Source organism: Budorcas taxicolor, chromosome 25 (assembly GCF_023091745.1).
Source record: "Budorcas taxicolor isolate Tak-1 chromosome 25, Takin1.1, whole genome shotgun sequence".
Classification (NCBI taxonomy): domain Eukaryota; kingdom Metazoa; phylum Chordata; class Mammalia; order Artiodactyla; family Bovidae; genus Budorcas; species Budorcas taxicolor.
The window spans coordinates 28,109,076-28,123,792 of record NC_068934.1 but is presented as its reverse complement, the minus strand read 5'-3'; the positions used below and the strand labels follow the sequence as shown (position 1 = coordinate 28,123,792).

The following is a 14,717-nucleotide window of genomic DNA, read 5'->3' as shown; positions in this document are numbered from 1 at the left end:
CTGTTTCCACTGTTTCCCCATCTATTTCCCATGAAGTGATGGGACCGGATGCCATGATCTTTGTTTTCTGAATGTTGAGCTTTAAGCCAACTTTTTCGCTCTCCTCTTTCACTTTCATCAAGAAGCTTTTTAGCTCCTCTTCACTTTCCCATAAGGGTGGTGTCATCTGCATATCTGAGGTTATTGATATTTCTCAGCAATTAAAAAGATTACATTTGAATCAGTTCTAATGAGGTGGATGAAACTGGAGCCTATTATACAGAGTGAAATAAGCCAGAAAGAAAAACACCAATACAGTATACTAACGCATATATATGGAATTTAGAATGATGGTAACGATAACCCTGTATGCGAGACAGCAAAAGAGACACAGATGTATAGAACAGTCTTTTGGACTCTGTGGGAGAGGGAGATGGTGGGATGATTTGGGAGAATGGCACTGAAGCATGTATATTATCATATGTGAAATGTATCACCAGTCCAGGTTTGATGCATGATACAGAATGCTCAGGGCTGGTGCATTGGGATGACCCAGAGGGATGGAATGGGAAGGGAGGTGGGAAGGGGGTTCAGGATGGGGAACACATGTACACCTGCAGCAGATTCATATTAATGTATGACAAAACCAATACAATAATGTAAAGCAATTAGCCTCCAATTAAAATAAATAAATTTATAAAAAAATAAACTGTGGTGTTGGAGAAGACTCTTGAGAGTCCCTTGGCCTGCAAGGAGGTCCAGCCAGTCCATCCTAAAGGAGATGGAATAGTCAGTCCTGAATATTCATTGGAATGATTGATGTTGAAGCTGAAACTCCCAACACTTTGGCCCCCTGATGCAAAGAGCTGACTCATTTGAAAAGACCCTGACGCTGGGAAAGATTGAAGGCAGGGGGATAAGGGGACAACAGAGGATGAAATGGTTAGATGGCATCACCAACTCAATGGACATGAGTTTGAGTAAACTCCTGGAGTTGGTGATGGACAGGATGCCTGGTGTGCTGCAATCCATAGGGTTCCAAAGAGTCAGACACAACTCAGCGACTGAACTGAACTGAACTGAAATATTTAACTAAGTCACTTCCCTGTATAGCAGAAATGAAATACAATATTGTCAATCAACTGCAGTTCAATAAAATTTTTAGAAAGAGATTAATGGATAATAAAATAGAAAATTTCTTCTCATAAAAAATAAAATGCAATTCTTAATATTGACCACTTAAAACATAAGTGCTATGCTTGCTACATGCTAAATACGCATTCAAGTAAGAGTAAAGTCATCATTTTTAATACACATTAAAAAGAACTTGGAGATAAATTGATAGCCTGCATTATTTTATACATTTTCTCCTATAACAGTATGTCCCTGTACAGGGGCATATTCTTAAGCAGCCACAGTGAAATCTTTAGTCACTGAGCAGTCACTGTCTGCTAGGCATTGTCCATGAACCAGGATAGTGATCTCTTCACCCACCTGACAGTGAGTTAAGTCAGTATCTAGCCCCTATCTCACTGTATTTTTGATTGGACCAAACTTGTTACCTCCTGCATTAGTCCAGGTCCTTTGTGAAGCAAGATGCCAAGATAAGGTTAAACGTGTAACATCTGTCAGGGCAAATGAGGCAGGAGCTAGAGGAAGCTGGGGGAGATATTAGACTGGTGAGGCTGATGGTAAGGCACAGAGAATTCTTGAGCCAAATCCCATGGGAGGAGTCCCATATCTAGCAAGAACATGCCTGCTTAAAAAAAATCCCTGTTCTTTTCAGTCATTTTAGCTGGGAGCAGCCAGTGGGAACATGGCCTTGGTACTAGTGTAGTGATGATCGATTTCAGAGTGCAGAGACAGGGCTGATCAGCCATTCACACTTCCTGAAGTAGTAGATCTGAGATGTGCATGTTCATATCACCACAAGGAACTCAACTATAAAATATGATGCTTTGGGACTTCCCTGGTGTCCCAATAGCTAAGACTCTAAGCTCCCAAAGCAGGGGGCCCGGGTTTGATCTCTGGACAAGGAATTAAGTCTATTACGCTGCAAATAAAGATCCCATGTGCTGCAATTAAGACCTGGCAAAGCCAAATAAATACGTAATGTTTAAAAAATGTTTACTTCATTAAAAATTATTTTAAAAACAAAAATATTTAGAGCAAAAAAATGAGAAAAATGTGCTATGGTCTTTATTACATATGATGAAATAAAAAATATGACAGTGATCACAAAAGGATGGAAAGGAAAAGTAAAGTATACTTTTTTTGGGAATTTTTATTTTTACTTTATTTTACTTTACAATACTGTATTGGTTTTGGCATACATTGACATGAATCCACCACGGGTGTACATGCGATCCCAAACATGAACCCCCCTCCCACCTCCCTCCCCACAACATCCCTCTGGGTCATCCCCGTGCACCAGCCCCAAGCATGCTGTATCCTGCATCGGACATAGACTGGTGATTCGATTCTTACATGATAGTATACATGTTTCAATGCCATTCTCCCAAATCATCCCACCCTCTCCCTCTCCCTCTGAGTCCAAAAGTCCTCTATAAGGTTTTTAATATTTACAGAGTTATAAGCTTTTATTTTTAGATAGATTTTAATAAGGTAAAGTTACATATTGTCATCATTATTAGAAACCACTATTAAAATGTGATACAGTTAATAAGCCAACAGAGGAGATACAGGAGAATACTAGAAAGTTCTCAGGGCTTCCCAGGCAGCACAGTGGTATAGAACCCGCTTGCCAATGCAGGAGACTCAGGTTCAATCCATGGGTCAGGAAGATCCCCTGGAGGAGGAAATGACAACCTACTTTGGTATTCTTACCTGGAGAATCCTATGGATAGAGGAGCCTAGCAGGCTACAGTCCATAAGTGCTGCAGAGTTTGACATGGTTGAGTGAGTACACAAATACAAATAATTTTTGCACAGTCAAATAATTTGAAGAAGGCAGGAAAAGATGAGAGTAAAGGATCAGATGGGATGAGAAGAAAACAAACAGCAAGACTGTGGGTTTAATTCAATAAATACACTGAATATAAATAATCTAAACCTGCCAATTAGAAGACTGGAAAAGTTACACTGGATAAAGAAAAATTTAAAATTCCATTATATGCAGTTTAAATAAATCACATTTCAAATGAAAATGAGATATTTTCTTAAAGCAGAGGATGGACAAAGATATGCTGTGTAAGAATTAATGATAAGAAGTCTGAAACAGCTATCCATTTCTGACATAGTATACTTTTCGACTTGAAATATCAACAAACATCATGAGTATATTTCACAGTATTTCAAGTATAAAGCAATAAAAGCACATAATTCTAAATGTATTTTACAGAACACATTTAACACCACCTAATAACAGACCTTCAAATACATAAAGCAAATGCTGACAGAATGGAAAGGAGATAGAGAAAAAGTCACAGTTAAAGTTGGAGGTTCAACAGTCCCCTTTCAGTAATTGATAAACCAAGCAGAGAGAAAATCATTATAGACAAGAGGACATATGAACTACCAAATGACAGGAACAAAATGACATTTATGCATCATTTTACTCAACAACAGAATACAGAATTTTTTTCAAGTGTCAATGGACAACTCACTAAGATCAACCATATCCTGGGACATTAAACTAGCTTACAAGTTTGGAAGAACTGAAAGTATACAGAGTATATTCTCTGACTACTGTGTAATTAAATTTTAGAAACTAAGAACAGATCACTGCAAAAATTGTGTTAAGAGATAAGATCATGGAAGAATAGGATTTACTATCTCTTTGGTTTGGAAGAAAAGGAAAGAGAAGAAAGAAGCACTGATTAAAACTGACTAAAAATTTGAACCCGGGAACTATGAGCAGGATAGTAGAAATGGAGAAATAAGGAGTGGAGAGGATAAGGAGCTAGATTTTAGACTAGATGATAAAATGTTGGCAAAAATCTTCAAAAGGAAATGGTAAGTAAGAAAAAAAATTGGCAATGGAAAAGCAGCTTGTGAGAAAAGGGTCAAAATACAAATTAGGATACTCTGATCACAGAGGAATGGTGAATTGTTCCAAGCAGAAATATTTAAAGACAGAATAGTCAAAGGCTGAGTAAATATTTCTTCAATTCATGAATTCACAGAAGCCAAAAAATAAAAGAAAAAAAGAGAGAGAGGGAATTTCTCTCTCTTTGTTGAGAATAGTTGGGGAAACAGTGGAAACAGTGGCTGACTTAATTTTTCTGGGCTCCAAAATCACTGCAGATGGTGATTGCAGCCATGAAATTAAAAGATGCTTACTCCTTGGAAGAAAAGTTATGACCAACCTAGACAGCATATTCAAAAGCAGAGATATTACTTTGCCAACAAAGGTCCGTCTAGTCAAAGCTATGGTTTTTCCAGTGGTCATGTATGGATGTGAGAGTTGGACTACAAAGAAAGCTAAGTGCAGAAGAACAAATGCTTTTGAAGCGTGGTGTTGGAGAAGACTTTTGAGAGTCCCTTGGACTGCAAGGAGATCCAACCAGTCCATTCTAAAGGAGATCAGTCCTGGGCGTTCATTGGAAGGACTGGTGTTGAAGCTGGAACTCCAATACTTTGGCCACCTGATGCGAAGAGCTGACTCATTGGAAAAGGCCCTGATGCTGGGAAAGATTGAGGGCAGGAGGAGAAGGCAACGACAGGGGATGAGATGGTTGGATGGCATCACCGACTCGATGGACATGGGTTTGGGGGGACTCTGGGAGTTGGTGATGGGCAGGGAGTCCTGGCGCGCTGCAGTTCATGGGATTGCAAAGAGTCAGACATGACTGACCAACTAAACTGAACTGAACTGAATGTGTGAGAATTAATGTGAGAATTAATGACTGTTTCTGTGCATCCAAGGGGAAGAAGGAGAAATGAAAATGAATTTAAATATATTGAGCCCTTGAATTCCAATTTACTTTTCTGTATAACTGTTAATCTATACATTGTCCTTAAGTGTTTGGAAGAATCCAGTATCAAAGTCTGGAATTTCCTTTGTAGGAAGGATTTTCATAACAAAGTAAATTCTTTAATAGATTTAATACTATTCAGACTTCTGTTTCTTCTTTTCTAAGTTTTACTAGTTTGTATCTTTTAAAGAATATTCCAGTTCCTCTAACTTTCACAATATTTCTTTACATTTGAGGATTAATGAATGTGTGTATTGTACAGATATTCTCCAAGTGAGTATGTTATAATCCATGTCTTATATAATATTTTAGTATTAGCAGCAGATTGACAAGGAATGTATTATACAGAGATTCAAGTTGTGGAAAGAAGTACTGTGACAAAAGTAACTTAATCAAGAATATTTATTTCTATGTTTCTCTCTGCTTGTACTGGCGCAAGTGAATGGTGAAAATGACTTTAGAGAAGTCCTGATTCACTTGAAATAAAACCTTGATGCATTTAAAATAAAATTCCCATGGAAACTGTCTCTGAAGTTACAAAAACCTCAGAAGAAATTTTCCCAGTATTGCATCATGCCTGCAAGAACTCTCTAAAATTCCTGGAGGAAAGTGAACATTTAATGAACCCCTAAAGTCATCTTTGCCTTTGAGTCTTTTTTTTTTTTTTTGGCAAACACACATTTAATATTTATTAAGTTCAATTGTACTTTGGATCGTAAAATACATCTCAATATATTTTAGAAAATTTAATCTCAATACTATATATTCTCTGACAATGATGGAGTTAAATCAGTTGTTAATCTCAGGAAGATATATATATATGTATACATATTTTAAGGTTCTTGTTTATTTGTTTATTTTTTAAAATATAAATTTATTTATTTTAATTGGAGGTTAATTACTTTACAATATTTTATTGGTTTTGCCATACATCAACATGTATCTGCCACACGTGTTCCCTATCCTGAACCCCCCTCCCTCCTCCCTCCCTGTACCATCCCTCTGGGTCGTCTCAGTGCACCAGCCCCAAGCATCCAGCATCATGCATCGAACCTGGGCTGGCAACTCGTTTCACATATAATATTACACATGTTTCAATGCCATTCTCCCAAATCATCCCACCCTCCCTCTCCCCCAGAGTCCAAAAGACTGTTCTATACATCTGTGTCTCTTTTGCTGTCTTGCATATAGGGTTATCGTTACTATCTTTCTAAATTCCATATATATGCGTTAGTATACTGTATTGGTGTTTTTCTTTCTGGCTTACTTCACTCTGTATAATAGGTTCCAGTTTCATCCACCTCATTAGAACTGATGCAAATGTATTCTTTTTAGCCTTTGAGTCAAGAAGAGTTTATTTATGGTGCTTATTTTTACTTCTTGATAATCGATTATTTTCTCTATTTCTTAAACAAGTGAAGTGGGATTGAGAATAAGGAGTAGGGCTCTTTTGAGTCACTCTGGGCTGTGGACAATTCTCAGTGTAAATAAAATGGACAAGACCCCATCACTGCTGTCTCAACAAGTCTTCATTGATATATGTGCACATATCAATACTCACAGTGGTTTTAGCTGGACTTGCTTGGAGAAAAGTGGACTTCTGTTTTTATGTTTTGATTTCATAACTTCCCTAATAGGATTCTAGCCTTTAACTTAGACCCCAAATATAACTCATCTGCAAACTTCCTCAGTAGAAATTTATTTTTTTGGATAGAAAATCTACTATTTTTAATATTTAAAAGTCCTTGGCAAAGCATATAGAATGCAAATTGGTACACAAAACGTTATTAGGCTTTATATTAGTTTCAGTTAAAAACCTACATTGTGTGATTGTCGTTGTCTGAAACTGCAGCAAGGTCTCTAGCCCCTCTCTCCTGTTACTATGATCAGGATTTTTCCCTCACAGCCGGCAATCTGGGTTAAAATATTGCATTTAAAGTTCAGGTCATAAGCATGATGCCTTGGTTGGAAAGGTGCTACGTTAAACCATGAACACGTCATGTTTCATTAGAGTAACTGTTCTCATCAAGAGAAGCTTTTTAAGTGTCTTTCAAGTTATCACTCAAATGTCAGATTTATCTATTTAATGTTGAAATCTGTAGCTTTTTTCTTTTCTTTTCCATTCCCTTACTTTCCTTTTCTTCATCACAATTCTCATGTTACTTTTTACCTCTTTCTTTCCTGTATTTTTTATCTGCTGCAATTTGAATGAAAGCTCCAAGAGGGCAGGAATCCTTTTTTGTTTTTGCCTTTTCACTGAAGAATCACCAGGTCTTAGAGGGCTTCAGAGACAGTATACATATATATATACACACACACAGTAAGTACTTGCTGAATGAATGCTGGTTTTGTTCAAAGTCTTTCAACTCCCCTTTATCTGACAGATTGGCTGCAGAGGCTGTTCTCTGATTTTAGGTCTTGACAAAAGTTGCTATTAGTTATTTCACAAATATTTGCTTTTAATAATCAAGCTTAAACTGCATGATCAAGTAGTGGAGAGAAATCAGAGAAAGTGTCTTTAGGTTTCAGCTTGGAGATAGTGCAAATAATTCTTCCTACATTTTAGAGGTGACTGAAATAAGACTATCCTTCTCTGAAGTCCAAAACACCTAATTTTACCCTTCTTGGCTCTAACACTTTCTACATTCCCCACTGAAATTATGTTAAGTACTTGTTTTATCTATAAAGAATCTTATGCGAACCCAGAAAGTAAAAATGCTGCTTCAGAGGTTTTGTTGTCACTTACAGGGAGGTAGTGTAGCCCAGTGGTTAAGAATAAGAAATCTGGAATTGGACAGGGTTGGTTTTGACTCAAGATTCTGGAACCTTCTAGCAGTGTGCACTCCTCACGTTTAAAGTAGAGATTAATAGGTCTAATATATAAAGTTGTGAGGAATAAACAAGTTAAAGTTATTTGTATATTGCTTTAGATACTTGGTATCTGTAGCAGGGTTCTGGGTCAGATAGTGTCTGGTACATGGTGAGTGTTCAATACCAGGTAGCAAGAATTATTTTTCCACACTGCTTTGTTCTTGCATGCTAAGTCGCTTCAGTTGTTTCTGACTCTGTGCAAGCCCATGGACTGTAGCCTGCCAGGCTCCTCTGTCCATGGAATTCTCCAGGCAAGAATACTGGAGTGGGTTGCTATTTCCTCCTCCAGGGGATCTTCCGGACCCAGGGATTGAACCTGAATTTCTTATGTTTCCGACATTGGCAGGTGGATTCTTGATCACCAGTGCCACCTGCCTTTGCTCTTGATTGTGTTTAAAAGGATGTAACTTGAATAAAAGGTCATTAAAAGCCTTGTCAAGCACTGTCAGAGATGTAAGTAAACATTTCTTCTTCCCTGGGGAGGTGGTCTCTGGAACTGTGATCCCGAGGGAGTCTCTTGTAATGAAGTCAACTGAGATACCTGATCCGGAATAAAAGTATTCAGTCTGCTGTTATCCATGGATATAAGGAAAGGATGCTGCTTCATCTTTGGAGGCTGGACAGGAGGCTTGGGGCAAAGCCACAGTCAGAGACCTGTCCTTCTACTCAGCAAGAGAAGCAAGATAAACTAGAGATTTCGATCATTAAAGTGGAGAAGCAGAGGCATCTGAGCCCCGTTTTCACCTTCTTTTCACAGGGCATTTGAGTCTCCATGAAAGAGGTGGATGAGAGCCAGCCAGAACACAGCTCTGTGACTTCAAGCAGAAGGAGGGTGAGTGCTTGCCCGACCTGGTCTGTCCTGTCGCAGAGAGGTTTCAAGCTCACACTCTGAGCCAAACCACCTGAGTTCACCTTTTGTCACAACTTAGGAATACTGGGACTTGTGCAAATTACTTAAGCCCAGTGTCTTCAACTGTCGTATGGGGATAACCATAATGCCACACATAACAGAGGCTGAGATGGTTGAATGGAATCACTGACTTGATGGGCATGAGTTTGATCAAGCTCTGGGAGTTGGTGATGAACAGGGAAGCGTGGCATGCTGCAGTCCATGGGGTTGCAAAGAGTTGGACATGACGGAGCAACTGAACTGAACTGATAATGCCACACAGCATGTAGAACCATACCTATCTCACAGTTGTTGTTTTTGAATCATTGTCATGTCCAGCTCTTTGCGACCCCATGAACTGCAGCATGCCAGGCTTCCCTGTACTTCACTATCTCCCAGAGTTTGCTCAAACTCATTTCCATTGAATCAGTGATGCCATCCAAACATCTCATCTTCTGTCGTCCCTTTCTCCTCCTGCCTTCAATCTTTACCAGCATCATTGGTCTTTTTCCAATGAGTCGGCTCTTCACACCAGGTGTCCCAACTATTAGAGCTTCAGCTTCAACATCAGTCTTTCCAATGACTATGCGAGGTTGATTTCCTTTAGGATTGACTGGCTTGATTTCCTTACTGTCCAAGGGACTCTCAAGAGTCTTCATCAGCGCCAGAGTTCAAAAGCTTCCAGTTAGAGCTCAGTAAGTGTTCCTTTTCTTTTCTTCTTCATCTCACCTCCATAACTTCCAGTAACTTTCAAAATATGTTGCCTCTGTTTTGTTTAGTGACTCTTTCTTTTTTCCCTCACAGATTCTCCTAGAGGAGAATGGCTGCAGGTAACACCTCCTCTGTGATCGAGTTCATCCTCACAGGCTTAACAGATCAGCCAGAACTCCAGCTCCCCCTCTTCTTCCTGTTTCTGTGTTTCTATGTGGTCACCGTAGTGGGGAACCTGGGTTTGATAACGCTGATTGGACTGAATTCTCACCTTCATATTCCCATGTACTTTTTCCTCTTCAACCTGTCCTTCATAGATTTTAGTTATTCCACTACCCTCACCCCTAAAATGCTGATGGGTTTTGTCTTAGAGAAGAACATCATTTCCTATGCAGGGTGTATGACTCAGTTCTTTTTCTTCTGTTTCTTTGTCTTTTCTGAATCCTACATCCTGTCGGCGATGGCATACGACCGCTATGTCGCCATCTGTAAGCCACTGGTGTACACGGTCACCATGTCTCCTCAAGTGTGTTTACTCCTTTTGTTGGGGGTCTATGGGATGGGAGTGTTTGGAGCAGTGGCTCATATGGGAAACATAATGTTTATGACCTTCTGTGGTGACAACCTTGTCAATCACTATATGTGTGACATCATTCCCCTCCTTGAGCTCTCCTGTAACAGTTCTTACATAAATTTGCTGGTGGTCTTTATTGTTGTGACCATTGGCATTGGTGTGCCCATTGTGACCATTTTTATCTCTTATGGTTTCATTCTTTCTAGCATTCTCCACATCAGCTCCACTGAGGGCCGATCCAAAGCCTTTAGTACATGCAGCTCCCATATAATTGTGGTTTCTCTTTTCTTTGGGTCAGGAGCTTTTATGTACCTCAAACCACCTTCTATTTTACCCCTTGATCAGGGGAAAGTGTCCTCTGTATTCTATACTGCTGTGGTGCCCATGCTTAACCCATTAATCTATAGTCTGAGGAATAAAGATGTTAAAGTTGCCCTGAAGAAAACCTTGAGCATAAAAACCTTCTCTTGAAAATGACAAAGAAACTCCAAAGCTTTGCTTATCAGTTAAAAAAAAATGTTTTTCAGTGAAGAAAACAAATGTCAGCTGGTGCTTTCTCTTCTATATTTAGAGAAAAATTTTAACTTGCCTGTAAGCATTGTATTTCTCTACTCCTTACTCTAGCCTATCTATTCAATCAGTCTTTGTTTTATGAAAACAGTTTCCATAGTCATAGAGGGTTACTCTTTAACAGGTCTAAAGAATGATTTAATCCAGCCTCTCATGTGACACATTACACACCTGAGACTCACGTAAATATTTTGAGGTGGCCCATGGACATTTATGTACCTAGTGATAGAGCTGGGATTGGAATCTAGGTCGTTCAGTTTGAATGTACTATGCTCTGCTTTCCTTTAGTCATGCTTTGTTGATCCACCTTTTCTCTGGCAGATTTGCATTTCAAAGATTTTTATTTTTGCATTTAAAGAAACCTAATTCTATTTACAGTGATGTCATGCAACTTTTCAATGGTTAATTTTTGGAACATCATTTTTGTAAGAATGTTGGAAGTGAAAAATGTGGCGATTTTGTCTTGACAAAATAATAAAAAAAGTTTTAATATTTTGGGGGTAGGAAATAAAGTTCCATATAGAATCAAGCATAGTGACTGCTGAGGTGGTATATAGAGTTCTATAGACATATCAACTTATTAGACCTTCTAATGGAGGGATATACAGATTTAAGAGAGTTAAAAATATTGGCTACAAGCTTCACTCATTATTTCCTGACTAATATGACAGAACTTGGAGCCTCACTTCAAGGGTCTGAATGGTGCAAATGAGTAATAGCTTTGGGCGGAAGTGAGTCATTAGAGCAGTAACAACCAACAAACCTGGAGGAGGAAATGGCAACCCACTCCAGTATTCTTGCCTGGAAAATGTGATAGGCAGAAGAGCCTGGTTGGCTGCAGTAGACGGGGTCATAAAGAGTCTGACACGACTAAGCGTACATGCGCTCATGCAACAAACTAAACAACCAGTTATTAAGAAGGTAGATGCCATTGTATTTTGAGGCAAGGCATATAGCTATGATCTATTAATAGTAGGACAAAAGGGAAACAGATGGTGGTCTTAAGACAGGTCATATTAATATATTCATAGCATTGGGCAAATGGAGGTACAGCTTTAAGCAAAGACGCAGAAGAATATTTGCTTTGGCCAGAGCACATTACGAGGTATGTGACCTGTTTGCAAGATATTCTGACATTTTAACTTTTCTTGTAAAAGTTCTCTTCCATTAGAAAAAAGTGAAAATTTGGATAAACACACCTTTAGTTTTGCCCTTTGCCAGCTGAATTCAGGATATTTATGGATTGATGGTGCAGTGGGGGTGATAGAGGATCAGTACAATATTGTTAAGTAAAAAAATAACACCACCTCCTTTTAAAGTATAAGTTATATACTGCAAAGTGCACAAATTTTACATGCTCAATTTTTTCACATATATAAGGGTATGTAACCAATACCTATACCAAGATAGAATAGAGAAGATTTCTATCGCTTAAGAATATTCTTGCCTGCCCCCTCCTAGTGAATATTGCTATCCATTCTCTTTCTGGAAATATCTACTATTCTTACCTTTATCATTACATTTTGCTTGTTCTTGAGCATCATATAAATGTCAATACTGCATTTACTTTTATAAAAAAAATTCTAGTTTTCTCACAATACAAAGTGTAGTGTGAAATTCATCTATAATGTCTGTGTAGGTATTGTTTGTTCTTGGTTACTGCTGTTTAGTATTTCATTGTATCGATATAGAGCAATTTCTTTTTCAATTATCCACTTCATGGACATTTAGCATATTTTCAGTCTCTGCATATTATTAATACAACTGCTATGAACATCCTTGAGCACGTAGTTTCTTTGAAATTTACTCTGATTTATCTTGGTTCTATAGCTTGATGCAGGTTACTGGGTCACAGGATGGGCATACTTTATGCTTCTTAAGTACTAATAAGTTGTCTTCCAAAATATTTAAACTGATTTGCATACCAATGGTTTCCAGGTAAGGATGTTCCTCTTTCTTCTGAGCATTTGCTATTTTCAGTTTTTTCCCTCTTCGCCACTCTTTTGGGTGTGTAGTGCACTGTCGCTTGAGCCTTCTTTTGCCATTTCTCCAACAGATAATTGTGTTGAGCACTTCTTAATACATTCTTTAGAATTTAGATATCACCTTTGTTAAGTGCCTGTTCAAGTCTTTTGCCCACATAAAAAAAGTTTGTTAGTCATTTCCTTACTAATTTGAACTTCAAGAAAGCATATTCTAGATATGGGTTCTTGTTCAGACATATAGATTGCTGTTATTTTTGCTCAGCCTGTGACTTAGCCATTCAATGGCTATTCTTACTGATGTTTTATGGTAACAGAACTTTTAATTTTAATAAAGTTCCATTTCTCATACTATTAGTGGAGTACCCTGCTTAATCATTGCTTATTACAAAATTACAAATATAGTCTTCTATTTTCCTTTGAAAGGTTTATTGTTTTCCCTTTAATATTTATATATTATTTATCATGTATGATGTGAGGGAGTAAGTTTATTTTTTCATGATATTATACATTAAGATGGAGAAGGAAATGACAACCCACTCCAGTACTCTTGCCTGGAGAATCCCTTGGACAGAGGAGCCTGGCGAGCTATAGTCCGTGGGGTCGCAGAGTCAGACACAACTGAGCAACTGACACACACACATACATTAAGAATACATGTATCTTTTCAAGACATTAAATTGCTTCTAGGTCATTTATGGAAAAGGTCATATCTCCTCTTTAAATTGTATTGGCTTTATATGGACCTATTTGATGATCATGTGGCAATGCTCTTATGGGACCAGATGGAGAGAATCTTGCTAAGAAACAAAAATAATTATCAGGCCCAAAGGGTTTCACTAGTGAATTCTATCAAATGTTCAAGAAAGAAATAATACTGATTTTCTATATTCTCTCCCAGAAAATCAGATACAGAGAAAACCCTTAAGATTTGAACAAGGCAAAGTTGTCTCTTCTCACCAATTCTATTTAACATCATACTGGAAGTCCTAGCTAGTGCAATAAGAGAGGGAAAAAAGGTACACAGATTGGTAAGGAAGAAATAAAACTCTCTGTTTACAGCTGACAAAATTGTCTATGTAGAAAATCCCAATGTACTGATGTAAAAACTCTTGGAGCTAGATAGCAATTATAACAAGGTTGCAAGATACAAGGTTAGACACAAATGTAAATTGATTTCATATATGTCAGTAATGAACAATTTCAAATTCAAAACTATTAAAATTAAAAACATAATATCATTTACATTAGCATCAAAACAAAAAAGTGCCTAAGAATAAATCTAATAAAATACATATAGGATCTCCATAAGGAAAAGCATAATTCTACTGAAGCATTTTCTTTCAGTAGAATTATACTTTATATTTTATGTTACAAAATGTTTCCACTTATTAATGTAACATGAATTTTCTTTATTATTATTCTTTAAATTATAGCTTTGCTACAAATTATTTCATCCTATGACTGTATATAGAAATTTTGTATCATAGTTTATAACATTTTTGTCTTGTTTCAAATCCTCCAATGTTTTATTAGTATAGCTAATACTGTGACTAACTCCATTGTGTAAAAACCTTTGACTAGATTTATGGCAATTTCCTCAGGATAGATTCTCCACAGAAGATTATAGAATAAAATGATATTTCTTTACCCGTGGATTCATTCCAATTTGAACTCCCAACAGAAGATTAATACCTTTATGAAATGTCTACTCTCTGCCAGACAACTGTACTAGTAAGGCTATACATAACTCATAAAAGGCAGTCATCTTGGACTTCCCTGGTGTTCCAGCGGTTAAGAATCGGCATGCTAACACAGGGCGCATGGGTTCAGGCCCTGGTCCAGGAAGATTCCATATGCCGTGGGGCAACTAAGTTCATGTACATGAGCCTGCGATCTAGAGCCTGTGACCCACAGCAGATGAAGCCTGAGCATGCTGTAGTCCGTGTTCTGGAACAAGAGGAGCCACCGCAATAAGAATCCCAAGCACTGTAGGTAGAGAGGAGCCCACACTGGCCACAACCAGAGAAAGCCTGCAGTGGTACCAAAAATAAATAAATAATTGTTTAATTAAAAAAGCAATCATCCTGATTATTTAAACATAGCTTAAATTATTCTCTTCACTCACTTCCCTTAGAGAGTTGACAGTGAAAAGCCATTGTATATCTATCTTTTCTTCCTGTTTTTCTCCCTGGATTCATAAG

General features: G+C 37.8%; 1 protein-coding gene across 1 annotated transcript; it reads left to right on the top strand.

Moving 5' to 3' along the window:
- The first annotated feature begins 9,496 nt into the window (after positions 1 to 9,496).
- Positions 9,497 to 10,432, top strand: LOC128068543 (olfactory receptor 8B12-like). The gene has a single exon (XM_052661670.1). The coding sequence runs from the start codon at positions 9,497 to 9,499 to the stop codon at positions 10,430 to 10,432; it is 936 nt and encodes a 311-aa protein (XP_052517630.1).
- The last annotated feature ends 4,285 nt before the right edge of the window (positions 10,433 to 14,717 follow it).

Bases quoted from the DNA above. Each gene is read 5' to 3' on its own strand.
- LOC128068543 (XM_052661670.1), top strand. From the start codon at position 9,497: ATGGCTGCAGGTAACACCTCCTCTGTGATCGAGTTCATCCTCACAGGC.